At 56.3% G+C, this 16,077-nt stretch overlaps 2 protein-coding genes and 1 long non-coding RNA gene across 5 annotated transcripts; all 3 read left to right on the forward strand.

Moving 5' to 3' along the window:
• Positions 1 to 827: 827 nt before the first annotated feature.
• On the forward strand, positions 828 to 8,789 carry LOC144580866 (uncharacterized). Of its 2 annotated transcripts, none has more exons than XR_013531149.1 (4): positions 828 to 1,024; positions 1,498 to 1,568; positions 5,468 to 5,746; positions 5,860 to 8,789. It is a non-coding gene; the product is annotated as an uncharacterized LOC144580866 (long non-coding RNA). The 2 variants fall into 2 exon arrangements; XR_013531148.1 differs by having other exon boundaries at positions 5,619 to 5,746.
• A 1,867-nt stretch (positions 8,790 to 10,656) lies between these two features.
• ZNF580 (zinc finger protein 580) lies at positions 10,657 to 12,847 on the forward strand. The gene is made up of 2 exons (XM_017967313.4): positions 10,657 to 10,789; positions 11,874 to 12,847. The coding sequence occupies exon 2, from the start codon at positions 11,886 to 11,888 to the stop codon at positions 12,402 to 12,404; it is 519 nt and encodes a 172-aa protein (XP_017822802.1). The 5' UTR covers positions 10,657 to 10,789; positions 11,874 to 11,885; the 3' UTR covers positions 12,405 to 12,847.
• A 151-nt stretch (positions 12,848 to 12,998) lies between these two features.
• ZNF581 (zinc finger protein 581) lies at positions 12,999 to 15,191 on the forward strand. 2 transcript variants are annotated; one of them, XM_035286617.3, is made up of 2 exons: positions 12,999 to 13,397; positions 13,916 to 15,191. In XM_035286617.3, the coding sequence occupies exon 2, from the start codon at positions 13,935 to 13,937 to the stop codon at positions 14,526 to 14,528; it is 594 nt and encodes a 197-aa protein (XP_035142508.1). In that variant the 5' UTR covers positions 12,999 to 13,397; positions 13,916 to 13,934; the 3' UTR covers positions 14,529 to 15,191. The 2 variants fall into 2 exon arrangements, with proteins under 2 accessions (XP_035142508.1, XP_035142507.1); XM_035286616.3 differs by having other exon boundaries at positions 12,999 to 13,145.
• Positions 15,192 to 16,077: the final 886 nt, after the last annotated feature.

Genomic DNA, 16,077 nt, shown 5'->3' on the forward strand with positions numbered 1-16,077 from the left:
CTCTGAAGCTTGAGCTTTACTAGCCTTGTGGTAAATCCACCTGAATAGTTATGTTTAACTACTTTTTTTTTTTTTGAGACGGAGTTTTGCTCTTGTTACCCAGGCTGGAGTGCAAAGGCGCGATCTCGGCTCACCGCAACCGCCGTCTCCTGGGTTCAGGCAATTCTCCTGCCTCAGCCTCCTGAGTAACTGGGATTACAGGCGCGCGCCACCATGCCCAGCTAATTTTTTGTATCTTTAGTCGAGACGGGGTTTCACCATGTTGACCAGGATGGTCTCGATCTCTTGACCTCGTGATCTGGCCGCCTCGGCCTCCCAAAGTGCTGGGATTACAGGCGTGAGCCACCGCGCCCGGCCCTATTTTTAAAGGGAAGAGTAACATCCGCATTCCTACCCAAAGAGGGAATCCTGATGGGCAAGACAGGACTCCGACTTGGAACCTGACTGTGGCGGCCCCCCACGCCTCTCTTGGGATCCTTCCTGTCGCTACCTGCTCTGCCCATCTTCAAACAGAAAAACGCGCAGTTTTCCAGGACGAAGGGTCGGGAACCCCAACTGGCTCCAGGCTGACTCGTTCTAAGCGAGTTCCTCCCTGGGACTGATGTTTTCGTCTATGTCGTGAGACGGGCACTTCCCGATCTCCCTGTTGGTCCCCAGCGCTGTCAGAACAAAAATGAACGAGGGTCAGGAAGCCCCTCTGAGGAGGGTGATCTTTTGGAAAACTGGTGGGGCGGGGCGGGGGGGAATCCCAAGTATTGAAGGGGGTGGGGTAGGTCCCAGGGGAGAGCGGCTCCTTCCTCTCGGAGCCTTGTGTTTCCAGCCGGAACGTATTCGCAAAGAACCCAAAACACGACCCTACTTCCCGGGGACTGGCTCCAGAAGTCGCGGCTCGGGCCTTCCGTAAAAGCAATCTCACTGGCCACCGTTTATCCCGGGCTGGACCAGAAAGACAGCCCGAATAGCCGACCCAACCCGAGCAGGACCCTCCGGCTCCAGCATGGAGGAGCCTGGAGAAGGAGCGGATGTAAGAAGCAAGGAAGGCTGGGCTTGGGGAGAGGGTGAACCATAGAGAGGTGAGCGCGTAGAGGGGCCAGCGTGGGTGGAGAGACGAGAGGAAGCCTGCGGGTAGATGGGCAAGAAGGGAAAACCCTAGAGACGCGGAGTGGCTAGACGGGCCGTCACGGGCGAGGTGCGGTGTGGGGCTGGCAGCTGGCCTCCGAAGGCGGGAACGGAAAACGGATCTCTTTGGGCTGAGAGATGCCGGCGTGTTGGGAGGGCGTTAGTCTCAGTCCAGCGCTACCGGCGTGCCCTAGAGCTGTGAACTCTCAGTCGGCTTCATACTGATCACTTGTAAAACAGCAATGATTCTGTCACCTCTAGGGTGATGAAATAAAACCGTGCATGAAAGGACCAAGCATAATGCCTTCGCACGGACAATAGGGGGCACCTGGGAACGGGTGCTGGTATTATTTTCCCACGCCGAAATTCTTTCTGCAGCGCTGAAGTTCATCAGGGAATGAAAACCAGGCACTCGTTCGTTAAAAGAGAGAGATCTGAGGATTCTCCAGGTAATCACTCTCGAGGTCTCCATCTCCAAGGATTCCCCGTGTAATCACCCTCCAGGTCTCCCCATCCCCAAGGATTCCCCGTGTAATCACTCTCGAGGTCTCCATCTCCAAGGATTCCCCGTGTAATCACCCTCCAGGTCTCCCCATCTCCAAGGATTCCCCGTGTAATCACTCTCAAGGATTCCCGGTGTAATCACTCTCGAGGTCTCCCCATCTCCAAGGATTCCCCGTGTAATCACCCTCGAGGTCTCCCCATCGCCAAGGATTCCCCGTGTAATCACTCTCGAGGTCTCCCCATCTCCAAGGATTCCCCGTGTAATCACTCTCGAGGTCTCCCCATCTCCAAGGATTCCCCGTGTAATCACTCTCGAGGTCTCCCCATCTACAAAACCTTGTCCCTAGCTCAGACCTCATTCTTCCTCATCTGGGTCACAGCACCAGCCCAGCCTCCTCCCTAGTCTCTCGGCTCCCAACTCAGCCGCTTAACACACGAAGACAGATCTTTGTTTGTTTTGAGATGGAGTCTCGCTCTGTAGCCCAGGCTGGAGTGAAATGGTGCAATCTCGGGCTCACTGCAACCTCCGCCTCCGGGGTTCAAGCGATTCTCCTGCCTCAGCCTCCTGAGTAGCTGGGACTACAGGCGTGTGCCACCACGTCCGGCTGTGTGTGTGTGTTTAGTAAAGACAGGGTTTCACCATGTTGGCCAAGCTGGTCTTTAACTCTTGATCTCAAATGATCTGCCCTCCTCAGACTCCCAAAGTGCTGGGATTACAGGCGTGAGCCACCGCACCTGGCCACAGACAGATCTTTCTAAAATGCTTTCTAAAACCCGTGCTTTTCCCAGCTCTGATCTCTTCTGCTGCTTCCTCTTGACTCAAGACAAAAAATAAAATAAAATCAATTCCTCAGTCTGGCATCTGAGGACTATTCATCGGGTATTGTCGGCGGAACAGTGCAGCCTCACCTCTCACCACTTTGTGCCCTACCCTTACTCTTTCACATGTCCAGGTGCTAAGCGTTGGACTGTTCCAGCAGCCTCATTTAACCGTTCTTTTTTTTCTTTTCTTTTCTTTTTTTTTTTTGAGATGGAGTCTTGCTCTTTTGCCCAGGCTGGAGTGCAGTGTCACCATTTCCGTTCAGTGCAACCTCTGCCTCCTGGGTTTCAGTGATTCTCTGGCCTCAGCCTCCTGAGTAGCTGGGATTACAGGCGTGCACCACCACGCCCAGCTAATTTTTGTGTTTCTAGTAGAGACGGTTTCACCATATTGGCCAGGATGGTCTCTAACTCCTGAGCTTATGATGCTCCCACCTCACCCTCCCAAAGTGCTGTGACTACAGGCGTGAGCCACTGCACCTGGCCAAGTAACTATTCTTGTGTAACTTGTTCATTTTTTTTTTTTTTCAGGACTTATTTCCTCTGGAAAGCCACGTTTGACTTCTGCCTACCTCCTTCTCCCAGGCAGAGTGAGGCACCCCTGCAGCTCCTCTCCTGTGTGGCTTTTAGGCCATTCTTTCTAGAGGAATCCTAATGCTCTCACCAAATGCCGTTCCCCTGCAGCTCAACCCTCCCATGATGCCCCAGTGCCTCTGGCACAAAGTCCAAGTTCTTTAGTCAGGTACTTGTAGATAGCTCCACCAGCATCGTCCCTTGCTTGGCACATTGTCTGTGCTCAGTTGCCCTGAAAAATGAATAGTTCTTGGTCAGCATGGTGGCTCACGCCTGTAATTCCAGCATACTGGGAAGTCAAGGCAGGACTGCTTGCGCCCAAGAGTTCAAGACCAGCCTAGGCAACATGGCAAAACTGTCTCTACAAAGAATATAAACAGTGGCTGGTCGTGGTGGTACACACTAATAGTAGTCCCAGCTGCTCAGGAGGCTGAGAAGTGGGAAGATCCCTTGAACCTAGGAGGTAAGAGGCTGCAGTGAGTCACGATGATACCACTGCACTCCAGTCTGACTGACAGAACAAGCCCTCGTCTAAATAAATAAATAAAGTAAATAAAATGGGAAAAAAGGATGACCTCTTTTGGGTCAGATGGGCAAACCGAGCCACCAGGTGGGGAATGGAGCCCCCAGTGGCTCTCAGGTCCTCCTGGAAAGGACTGATTGTTTTCAGACCAGATACAGGATCCTGTCATTTCTAAGCCGCCTATTAAAACATGATATTTTTGCCACACAACCCTAATCCTTCAAGACAGCCTGCACTGAAGCAAGGCAGCATTTTCATGAATTCACAGGGCTCTGGGTGAACAGAAACTCAAAGGCCCACTTTCTCGTTTTCCTAACCGTTGTTTGCCGGCACTGACTCTCAGCATGTGGCTGACCAGTCCAGACCACGCCCTCCACCTGTTCTGGGGCTTCTGTTTCCCATCAAGAAACATGTTCCCCACGGAAGCCCTCCATCATTCCCAACCTTGACTTTGCCAGTTGTATCCCTGAAGGGCCACAGCCTCCATTCCCTAAAAATCAAGATTCTTAGATGAGGATGTGTAAAGACCTCCTGACCTTTGTGTTCTAATCCTGGCTCTGCCATCCACTCACTGTGACCAACTTTTCTTTTTTTCAAGACGGGGTGTTGCTTTGTCACCCAGGCTGGAGCGCAGCGGCACAATCATAGCTCGCTGAAGCCTCAAACTCCTTGGCTCAAGTGATCCTCCCACCTCAGCCTCCTGAGTGACTTGGACTACAAGTGCTTATGCCATCATGCCCGGCTAAGTTTTGTAATTTTTTTTTTTTTTTGTAGAGACAGGGCTTCACCATGTTGCCCAGGCTGGGCTTGAACTCCTGGGTTCAAGCAATCCTCCTGCCTTGACCTCCCAAAGTGCTGGGATGACAGATGTGAGCTACCACATCTAGCCACCATCATTCCATTCAAGCTCACTGGTCCTCGGTTTCCTTATCTGTGACATGTTAGAGCTGAATTTGAGAAACCAAAGGGCCTTCCTCTTCCAAATTCTAGTCATGAGTTACATAAGTTTCCTCAGTGAGGCTGAACGAGTCTTTGAAATTGAGTTTTTGTAGATTAGAGGAAACACAGTAGTCTCTACCTACTTTTCCTAGGTCCTAAGGTGGGTGAGATATTTTGATATTTTGGTCTTTGTCGCCCCCATGAGGCTTAAGAGGGTTCCCTTTCAAAGCAGTTTTCCAATAAAGATCAATCTGGCCAGGTGTGATGGCTGACACCTGTAACCCCAGCACTTTGGGAGGCCAAGGCAGGTGGATCACCTGATGCTGGGAGTTTGAGGCCAGCCTGGCCAGCGTGGTAAAAGCTATCTCTACTAAAAAATACAAACAGGCCGGGCGCAGTGGCTCACGCCTGTAATCCCAGCACTTTGGGAGGCCGAGGCGGGTGGATCACGAGGTCAAGAGATCGAGACCATCCTGGTCAACATGGTGAAACCCCGTCTCTACTAAAAATACAAAAATTAGCTGGCACAGTGGCGCGTGCCTGTAATCCCAACTACTCGGGAGGCTGAGGCAGGAGAATTACCTGAACCCAGGAGGCGGAGGTTGCGCTGAGCCGAGATCGCGCCATTGCACTCGAGTCTAGGTGACAGTGAGACTCCGTCTCAGAAAAGAAAGTGTAGAGTTTGGGCCGGGCGCGGTGGCTCACAGAGCGAGACTCCATCCCAAAAAGAAAAAAAAAAAAAAAAAAAAAAAGTGTAAAGTTTGGGCACATAGAACGCCTTAAAAAATCAGCGCCTTGGGGAAATGACGGGTTTAAGGAGTAGGGAAATGGAGGATTAAATGGGTAAGAAACATTGGGGGATACAGGATTCTTTGATTACCTCAACCCTTAGGTTGCGTCTCTCTACCTTTAGTTAATGCATTTTCTTCCTAACATATTCTATCATATTAGTTAATGCATTTTCTTTCGTCTTTTTTTTTTTTTTTGGAGATGGAGTTTCGCTGTTGTTACCCAGGCTGGAGTGCAATGGCGTGATCTCGGCTCACCGCAACCTCCACCTCCCGGGTTCAAGCGATTCTCCCGAGAAGCTGTGATCACAGGCGCCGCCACCAAGCCCGGCTAATTTTTGTATCTTTAATAGAGACGGGGTTTCACCATGTTGGCCAGGATGGTCTCGAACTCCTGATCTCGTGATCTGCCCGCCTCGTCCTCCCAAAGTGCTGGGATTACAAGCGTGAGCCACCGCGCCCGGCCTGATTAAGTGACTGTGTAAGAAAAGTCCTATTTTTTGGACAAAAGCCACCTCTCTTCTACTCCCTCCCTCAGCATCCAGCACTGCGCCAAATTGTGATTTCATTTGAACTTCCGTGTATTGTTTGCAGAGCAGCAGCAAGGGGCGCGACCCGGGAACCTTTCTCTTGCGTGTGCGTTTCTGGCCGGAGTGCTTTCCTGATGCTTTGGGAATCCGGAAGCTGCTGGAGAAGTCGGAGCATTTCAGAAGTCGTCCCTGCGGCCACTTCCGGACGTGAAAGTTTGCTGCGTAGGGAGAGGGTGGCCGGACCGGACTCCGGGGAGCGAGCAGGTTCAGCAGGGACGGCATTCTGAAGAGTCCTGCCCAAGTGAAGGACTTGGGTGTGGGACACAGTGGCCCCCAGGGCAGTGGGTATTAGAAACTGAGGTCCTTCGAGGAAGGCTTGGGGAGGGGCTGCGGAGGCCGGGGACGAGGTATAGGAAGAGGAGGGCAGAAAGCGTTGAGAGTGGACCTCTTGGGTCCCAGTTGTCCCCGAGGGGACAAGGGGTTATTGCATGGGAAGACAAAGTGGGACGAATAGCGGACCTTGAGAAGAGGGGGTGGCCGGGAAAGGTTCCTGGAGGAGGTAGGACCCAGACTGCAGGCTGTGGAGGGTTTGGGCAGCCAGAGGGAGGTGAGGGTGGTGGAGCTGGGGTCACTCGGTCACTCCGGCCGGAGATCCGAGTGGCCTCTGCCCACTCTGCGCCGTGGAGTGCGTCTGATTGCCAGCCTCGCTGGACCGTCGAGAGGATTCATCGAGACTCTGGATATGAACACGCAGTGTAAACTGAAGTTTGGGGACAGGGGTAATCAGCCACTGTGGCCCGAGATTTGAGGTGTAAATGGAGACGTCAGAAAGATTCGCTGCAGCTGTCTGGAACAAGTGGGGTGAGGTGCAAGGGTGGGAAAGGTAGCCTTGGCCAGGTTGTGAGAGGCCTCAGCCAGGCTGAGGGGGTTATACTATACTGTAGGGAGGATTTTAAGCAGAGGAGCTGGTGGACTGGTGAGCCGGGCACATAGGAGACACCTGGCCAATTTGAGAGGTCAGAAGACATGATTCTAGAAGGAAGGCTAAGGGAAGGCTGCCGTAGTGAAGGGGAAGAATTCCCAGGGCACGGAACACACACACGCCTTTCCGTATGGAGCCGTGTATGTTCGGGGTCTGGCCAGGGGGCTGTGAGATGCCATGTATGCTTGGAGCACAGGAAGAGAGGTGAGGTGGGGAAGTGGCTGGGTCACCTCACAAAGGGCCTCAAATTCTAGGCTGAGAAACTCGCACTTGGTCCTGAGGGTGAAGGGGGCAGGGAGACTGTTATGCATGGTGCTAAAGTTGCATCAACACAGCTGTGAGAAGAATCCGTCGGGGTCAGGCCAGTGTGGGAGGGGAACAGGAGGCCAGGGTACCAGGGAGAAGGCTGGTATCGTGGTCCACGTGAGAAGGGAGGGGCCAGAGCTGAGCTTGGAGAATGGAGGGGAGTGGCCAGCTCTAAGAACATTTCAGTGGGTGAGGGTATGGAACTCGATGCTTGCCTGGCTTTGGGGAGTGAGGGAGTGGGAGGAAATGAGGACATTCAAAGTTCTAGATGCTATGGTTTCCCCATGATCATGTCTCGGGGGTGAGTAGGGGTTCTGTTTGGTGGGGAGTTGGGTAGGGAAGTAATGCTTGGCTTTTGGATGGGGCAATCAAATTTATTCATTTATTCATTCAACCAATATCGAATGGATTCCCTACCCTTTCCTGTGACCTTCGATAGATTCTGAGAGTAGAATGTTGACCAGGATGGAGCTGGGCCTTGGAGAGTGGGGCAGACAGGCAGTAGGTCAGCGAGGCCATCATGGATCGTGCTGTGGGGTATGAGGGAAATGAACAGATGGAGGGCACCTCAAGCTGACATGGTTGCTATGACCAAGTGTTACGTGAGCTGAAATCAGAATGCAGGAAGGAGTCACTCTTGTGAGGAGCTGAAAGGAACATCACGGAGAGGGAAAGAGCAAGCGCAAAGGCTCTGCAGATGGGAGAGGCTGGTGCAGCGGGCAAGGGACAGGCAGCACCGTGGCGCCCAGAAGGAAAGGCAGCTGCGGGGCCAGTGTACACAGGGCCTTGCAGAGTGTCTGGGTTTACTCGATAAGGGCAGAGGGGAAGGTTTAGATCACAAGGCACTGCAGTCTCAAACTCTGGGCTCAGGCAATCCTGTCTCAGCTTCCTGGGTAGCTGGGATTGTAGGCAGGCACCACCACCCCTGCCTAATTGTCATTATCATTTCTTTGGAGAGACAGGGTTTCAATATATTGCTCAGTCTCAAAGGGGAAGGTTTTAATTTAGGGAATAATTCTATGAGCTTAAAAAAATCACTTGGAAATTGCCATAGAGAGGGGAGGGAGAAGGCCAGACGCACTGGCTCACATCTGTAATCCCAGCACTTTCAGAGGCTGCGGCAGTGGATCGCTTGAGGCCAGGAGTCCGAGACCAGCCTGGGCAACATGGTGAAACCCTGTGTCTTCTAAAATAACAAGAAAGTAGCTGGGCGTGGTGGCCCAGTACTTGGAAGGCTGAGGCAGGAGAATCGTTTGAACCCAGGAGTTGGAGGCTGCAGTGAGCCGAGAAGGCACCACTGCACTCCAGCCTGGGCAACACAGTGAGAGTCTATCTGAAAAACAGACAACAACAGCAGAGAGGGGAGGGAGAGGGTTGGAGGGGGAGACTGTTGCTGTCTTCAGCCGGGGTGAATGGTGGTGGTTTGCTCTGGGGCGGCGGCAGCGACTGTGGGATTATGGGGAAGTGTGTGGCTTGCTGACGGGTCATGTGTACTGACTGTGGGCAGGCAGAAGCAGGTGCTGTCCTGGCCACCCCGTCTGCGGATGTGTGACTTCAGGCCAGTCACAGCACCTCTCTGAGCTCCGCTTCCCTCATCTGTAAAATAGGGATCCTCATGGCACTCCTGTAGCTCTGCCCCGAGGATGCTATGCTTTAGCCATGGCTGTTCCCGAGTGAAGGCTCAATAAATGCTGGTTACGTTGTCATTGTTTTCAGGGATAGCAGTGGGGGTGGGGGTCGTGGCCACTATCATGCCACCAGTTATGTGGTCTGAAACGAGAGAGGATTGTGTTAGTTTTGTGGCATCTCTGAGTGAATACCTGAGGCTGGGTAATTTATAAAGAAAAGAGGTTTAATTGGCTCACAGTTCTGCAGGCTGTTCAGGACATGTGGCAGCTGTTTCTGGTGAGGGCTTCAGGAAGCTTACAATCATGGTGGAAGGTGAAGGGGTGGCTGGCATATCACATGGTGGGGGCAAAAGACTGGTGGGAGGTGACAAACTCTTTTTTTTTTTTTTTTCCTGAGACAGAGTCTCAGCCTGGAGTACAGTGGTATGATCTCGGCTCCCTGAAACTTCTGTGTTCCAAGTTTAAGCGATTCTCCTGCCTCAGTCCCAGCCTCCCAAGTAGCTGGGACTACAGGCATGCACTACCACATCCAGCTAATTTTTGTATTTTTAGTAGAGATGGGGTTTCACCATGTTGGGAAATTATCATGAAACAGAATCTTACTGTCACCCAGGCTGGATGGTAGTGGCACAATCTTGGCTCAGTGCAACCTCCACCTCCTGGGTTTAAGTGATTCTCCTGCCTCAGCCTCCCAAATAGCTGGGACAGCAGGGCACACCACCATGCCCAGCTAATTTTTGTATTTTTATGAGAGACGGAGTTTCCTCATGTTGGCCAGGCTGGTCTTGAACTCCTGACCTCAGGTGATCTGCCCGCCTCGGTCTCCAAAAGTGCTGGGGTTACAGGCCTGAGCCACCGCACTGATAATGGGAAATTTAAAATTCAGGTCCTCTGACGCACAGGCCACATTTCAAGTGTTAAGACTCTCACGTTGCTAGTGACTGTCATAGAACTTTTCACCATTGCAGAAAGTTCTGATGGACAGTGCTCTAGGACGTAGCTGTGGCACACCCAGGGTCCTGGGGCTGGCTGCTACAGTTACTGCCCTGCCGTCCCCCACTCCCAGCTGCACCTGCATATGCTGCTGCTGCCGGCCTCCTGCGAGGCCGAGGTGCCACATGGCTGGAGGAGGAGCTGTGGGTGCCACTTGCAGCCGGGCGTGAGCTGCAGCTGCCCCTAGTGCTGACCACGTGTGCGGCTCCTAGTGCGGCCGCTACGCCTCCGCGGTTGCTCTGGACGCCCAAGTCCTTCGTGTGCGCAGCCAGCGCCCAGGCCTCAAGTGCCCCAGGACCCGGCGCAGCTCGCGCGCCCGCACCAGGCTTCCCGCGGCTCTCGGGGGCAGTGCCAGCGTTTCCCACCTCCGCCTTCGCTGCGCCTCGGTGTCCCCACGTGACTTCTGGAAACCTCACACCCCCCCCACCTGCACATTCAGCAGTCTGGCCCTCTGTGGTCTCAGTTCCCGCATGTGCCTGTGGGAAGTACACACCTTCCCACACTATGTGGCAGTGTCTGGCCTTCTCCGGGCCTCGGTCTCCCCATTTGCTCAGCCGGCAGGAACACCCCTTCTCCCGCCGTCTGCCTCGGTGGGTGGCCACGGCGGGTCAGGCAGCTACCGCCCAGTGGAAAGAGAACAAACCCTTGTGGGCTTGCGGGCCAAGACGTCACTTTGCTTAGTATCGGTTTATTGGCCGATCTCTGTCAAAGCGGCCGAACTGTTCCGGTCGGGAGGCTTGAGGGGAGTTGGGCCGCCGGGGGCGGGCGTCTTCCGTGGGCCCCCCCGCCTCGGGTCCCCTCCCCGCAGGGCGCTCCGCAGAGGCGGGGGTGGGGGCGGTGGGAGCGCCGGCTCCAGGCGGCGGAACCTCCGCGCGGGGCTCGCGCGCTTCCGGCCGGCGCCTTTTCCCAGGGACGCCGCCGCCCCTCGCGCCCCCGCGCCCGCGCCCCCAGTCCCCGCGTCCCCGGCGCCGCCGGCCCGGAGCTGCCCGGAAGTCTCGGTTCCGCCGCCGGCGCTCGCCAGGGGAAGCCCGGGGCAGCCCGGGACCTCGGCCCCCTCCTAAGGACCCGAGAGGCCGACGCACGGGGTACGGGGGCCGGGAAGTGAGGGGAAAAGGAGGGGCCCCGGGGTCGGGGGGGCGGTGTAGCGGGTTGGGGGCGAAAACGCCCAGGCGCTGGGGTTCCCACAATCAAGGGGAGCGGAGCGAAAGAACAGGGATGGGGCCATGCTGTGTAACGGGGAGAGGGATGGGGCTCCTGGAAGAGGTGAAGAGGAGAATGAGATGCAGAGAAAGGAGGGAAAGGGGGGCTTTGGAGAGGTAGTGTGGGAAGCGGAGTTCCGGGGCCTGGGAGAAGCCCCCTGATGGGTACAGAAAGAAGTCACGATGTCGCCGTCGTCTGAGGGGCGGGGGAGAATGTAGCAGATAGCCAGGTTGGGGGGACGGGGTATACATAAGGCAGGCATTTGAGGCATCTTGGTTCTTTCTAGATGGATGAGACGATGGGTTCCGTAGTGGGGAGAGGTGGCTAGACTTCCAGGTGCTAAGTGTAGGAGCAGGATGGAGGAGCCCTAGTGAAATGTGGGGAATTGGGTTAGTGGGGCTCTGGGGAGGCACCTAGAAAGGAAGTGAGGGAGGCCACGGAATCTGAAGATGGGGAGGCCCTGCGGCTTGTAGCGGGGATGCAGCCCCGGGAGGGCGCGGAGGCTGATGCGGGGCCCGTGGCGGCGGGGTGGGGGGCAGAGGGAGGGGAAGCAACCTGAACTGGGGCTGGGCAACAGAGGAAGAAAGCACAGATTAGAGAAATCCCGGAGGTCAGGAGGCCGGGCCGTGAGACATAAAAGGGGTAAACAGAGTTGAGGACTGATTGTCTGCTGGGGTGGGTTGAGAAGTCGGGGGGCCACGCCCTCAGACCTGGCTGGGTGCTGAGAGGCGGGCCCTGGAGGAACGGCGGGTGGTGGCAGGGTTTTGCCGAGCTCAGTTGGAGGCCCCTCCGAGGCAGGCTGATGGAACGTGGGAGAGCTGGGCTGCAGTCAGTTTGTATTTTGCTGGGGAGGTGGTCAGTGGCGCATAAAGGGCAACAAGCAGTGATAGTGGGGACGCTTTCCATTTTAAGAAGCTTTTCCTTAAAGGAAGTGGCAATTTTAACTAATCTCCCCTCCGCCGCTCCCAGCTGCCGCTCCAGATGCTGCTGCTGCCGCCGCGGCCACCCCACCCTCGGTCCTCCTCTCCGGAGGCCATGGACCCACCGCCCCCCAAGGCTCCCCCTTTTCCCAAGGCGGAAGGCCCCTCCTCCACGCCTTCCTCGGCGGCGGGGCCCCGACCCCCGCGGCTGGGCCGCCACCTCCTCATCGACGCCAACGGGGTCCCCTACACATACACGGTGCAGCTGGAGGAGGAGCCCCGGGGCCCGCCCCAGCGCGAGGCGCCCCCAGGAGAGCCCAGCCCTCGCAAGGGCTACAGCTGCCCGGAGTGCGCCCGTGTCTTTGCCAGCCCTCTGAGGCTGCAGAGCCACCGCGTGTCGCACTCGGACCTCAAGCCCTTCACGTGCGGCGCCTGCGGCAAGGCCTTCAAGCGCTCCAGCCACCTGTCGCGGCATCGCGCCACGCACCGCGCCCGCGCCGGGCCGCCGCACACCTGCCCGCTCTGCCCACGCCGCTTCCAGGACGCCGCGGAGCTGGCGCAGCACGTGCGCCTCCACTGAGCTCGAGACCCGGCCTGTGCTGCCCTGCCCCTCTCAGGGCCACCAAGTCTGACCCACACAGCGTCACTCACTCCCACACACACCCCCCGGCTCTGCTGAGGTTACTGCCTTACCCCGGGCCTCAGTTTCCCCACCTTCCAAAGGGAGGCGCATCATTCTTTCCTTATCCCCTTTCTAGCTGTGTGATGTAGACCAAAGTCGTTGCCCCTCCCTGGACCCGGGAACCAGTCGGAACTGCGTTCCGGTCCAGCTGTGCTGTGTGAACTTTTGCAAGTGACATGACCTCTCTAAGCCTTGGTCTCCTGCCCTCTGGAGCGGTGAGCCGGTGGCTGTCAGCGGGGAAGAGATGATAAAGAGCGCGGGCACGGTCTGGTTCATTTCTGTATCTACCCCCCTTCCGCCCACGCTCCCTACCCTTCGCTCAATAAACATTCCGCATTCCATGATCAGGGTCTGTCTTGCGTGTGCGTGCGCCCTGGGTGCTGGGGGGTGGAGGCCGGACCTTCCTCGCTTAGGAACCTTCTTCTGGGTGTGTGTTTCTGGCCGGAGCCGTTTCGCGACGGCCTCGGCGCCCCGCCCCCAACTTCCTTCTTTAGACCCTCTCCTCTCTTCGGCTACTCTTGGCCGGCGCCGTCTGCTCCTCGGGCACACCCAGAAGTTCCCTTCCCGCCGCTGCCTGCAACTGCGAGGGTAGCCCGGGGCCACTTGGAGTCGCCCGGACCTGAGAGGCTGCTGCACTGGGTACGAGGGCCGGGAAGAGAGAGGGGGCTGGGAGCGGGCGGCGGGAGGGCCGGGGCCGCGTGGAGGGTACCTGGGCCCGGGCGGGGGTGGGGCAGGCACCGGAGGGGGCTGTTTTGGGGCTTCCCGGGGTCGAGAAGTTCCACTGAAAGGCCCAGAAGGCGAGAGCTGCGGCCCTCGGGGTGGAGGCCTGGAGACTGCTGGGACCTAGAACGAGCCTGGTGGTGGCCGGGCGAGGACTAGCGAGCACCTGAGGTGGGTGGACGGGGCGGGGGCACAGAGTTCTCCAGGCACGTGCCTGGAGAGGGACCCAAAACCTGGGGGGCCTAACTCGCAGCCCCTGTGAATAGGTTTGGCATGTATGGAGGGGGCAGGAAAGGCTTGAGTGGAGTGTGTAGGATGGGCCAACACGCAGACCCTGGAAGGAGCCAGAAAGAGGGGAGGGAGAGGCCTTGAGGCCTGCGGGGGGGGCACCCAGTGACCTGGGAGGGCACAAAGGGGAAAGTCAGAGCGAGGTCCAGGTTGTGCAGAGCAGGCCAAGAGGTCCTGTGAGTACAGTGGGTGGCGGAGCACCGAGGCTGGAAGAGGTTTTCCAAGGAGGGGGGAACTTTTTAGGGGGCCAGAGTCCAGCTTTGAGTGGGACTGGAGGAGGGACTGAGGGGCCACGGGCTGCAGAAGTCCTGGGGCGGATATAGGGAGGGAAAAGGGTGGAGCCTGCGGTGCTGAGCTGCCCTCTTCTGTATAACCTTCCTATCCTGTTTCCCATCCGCCAGGCCTCAGCCACCCCTCCGGATGCTGGTGCTGCCATCCCGCTGCCCTCAGCCCCTGGCATTTTCCTCCGTTGAGACCATGGAGGGCCCTCCGCGTCGGACATGCCGCTCCCCAGAACCTGGACCTTCCTCCTCCATCGGAGCTCCCCAGACTTCATCCCCTCCAAAGCCCAACCATTACCTGCTCATTGACACTCAGGGTGTCCCCTACACTGTGCTGGTGGATGAGGAGTCGAAGAGGGAGCCGGGGGCCAATGGGGCTTCAGGCCAGAAAAAGTGCTACAGCTGCCCGGTGTGCTCCAGGGTCTTCGAGTACATGTCGTACCTTCAGCGACACAGCATCACGCACTCGGAGGTGAAGCCTTTCACGTGTGACACCTGTGGGAAGGCTTTCAAGCGGGCCAGCCACTTGGCACGGCACATCTCCATTCACCGGGCGGGTGGCGGACGGCCCCACGGCTGCCCGCTCTGCCCTCGCCGCTTCCGGGATGCGGGTGAGCTGGCCCAGCACAGCCGGGTGCACTCCGGGGAACGCCCGTTCCAGTGTCCGCACTGCCCTCGCCGCTTCATGGAGCAGAACACGCTGCAGAAGCACACGCGGTGGAAGCACCCGTGAGCCGCGTGGCTGGGTGCCCCAGGTACCACAGGACTTTGCAGGGAGCCTGGACTCTGGTCCAGACACCTGGTGAGAGCCTGAGGCTGGCGTTCAGGGCCCCGAACAGACATAGAGCAGCCGCATCTCAAAGGCAGAGCCCTGCCCGAAGGAGGAATCCGTGAGTAGTCTTCAGGTCCTCCGTGTTTTGGAGCTGAGATGGGAATGAACCCCACGCAGAGTGGAGTCCTAAAGAGATCAGCTATTCCGTGGCAGAGCCTTGACTGGATGGGGGTTGGGAGAGTGCTGTGGAAATCCTCTGGCCTCATAGAAGATGGCTGGGGTCATCAGGAATTGCTGCCATCTTCCTGAGGCCTGTGCTGTTGTTGGGGAAGGGACCCCCATCCTGCCTTATACCCCCCAACCAGGCCTGAGACTGACCTGACAATAAACACATTTCCCACTCTGAGCACTTGGTTTGTTTCCAGACACAGCATCTCAGACCCTGTTTTGTGGCCGCCTGGCTGGGGAATAGGAAGGTCGGCCTGCCGTGGGGTTAACCCTGCCTCAGCTCCTAAAGACCTGTGTCATCTGGAAAGAATATTTTTAAACTTAAATTTTAAAACTAACAGATTTTATATGGCAATAGAGTACACAGATATACAAAATATATGTGAAACAAGTTTCTTTTTTTTGTTTGTTCTTTTGAGATGGAGTCTCCCTCTGTTGCCCAGGCTGGAGTACAGTGGCACAATTTCGGCTCACTGCAACCTCCACCTCCCGGGTTCGAGCAATTCTTCTGTGTCAGCCTCTCGGGTAGCTGGTATTACAGTAGAGACAGGGTTTCACCATATTGGCCATGCTGGTCTCAGAACTCCTGACCTCGTGATCTGCCTGCCTCAGCCTCCCAAAGCGCTGGGATTACAGGCCTTTTATTTGTTTGTTTTTAGTGTTTGCTCTGGACTGAGTGCAATGGTGTGGTCTCGGCTCACTGCAACCTGCACCTCCTGGGTTCAAGTGACTCTTCTACCTCAGCTTCCCAGATAGCTGGGATTACAAGTGTGGATTACCACGCCTGGCTAATTTTGCACTTTTAGCAGAGATGGGGTTTTACCATGTTAGCCAGATGGGCCTGGAACTCCTGACCTTGGGTGATTCACATGCCTCAGTCTCCCAGAGTGCTGGGCCTCGAGACAAAAATTTCTTTACCATAGTTAGCTTTAGTATGCAGATTTTTTTTTTTCCATCAACTGTTATTATTGTTTTGAGATGGAGTCTTGTTCTGTCACCCAGGCTGGAGTGCAGTGGTGCCATCTTGGCTCGCTGCAACCTCTGCCTCTCGGGTGAAAGCGATTCTCTTGCCTCAGCCTCCTGAGTAGCTGGGATTATGGGTATGTGCCACCACACCCGGCTAATTATTTTTTTAAACTGCTGATTCCACCCTGTTTTGAATTCTCCACTTACGATCTTGTACTTTGGAAGAGGCCAATCTAGGGCAGGTGGCTCGCCCAGGAATTTTTGGACCAGGTTGCAGTTTATCTGTAAAGTGAGCTGGGGAGGAGAGTCATGGTCA

The sequence above is a fragment of the Callithrix jacchus genome, chromosome 22 (assembly GCF_049354715.1).
Source record: "Callithrix jacchus isolate 240 chromosome 22, calJac240_pri, whole genome shotgun sequence".
Taxonomy (NCBI): domain Eukaryota; kingdom Metazoa; phylum Chordata; class Mammalia; order Primates; family Cebidae; genus Callithrix; species Callithrix jacchus.

Excerpts from the sequence above, each read along its gene's own strand:
- ZNF580 (XM_017967313.4), top strand. The coding sequence starts at position 11,886 with ATGCTGCTGCTGCCGCCGCGGCCACCCCACCCTCGGTCCTCCTCTCCG.
- ZNF581 (XM_035286617.3), top strand. The coding sequence starts at position 13,935 with ATGCTGGTGCTGCCATCCCGCTGCCCTCAGCCCCTGGCATTTTCCTCC.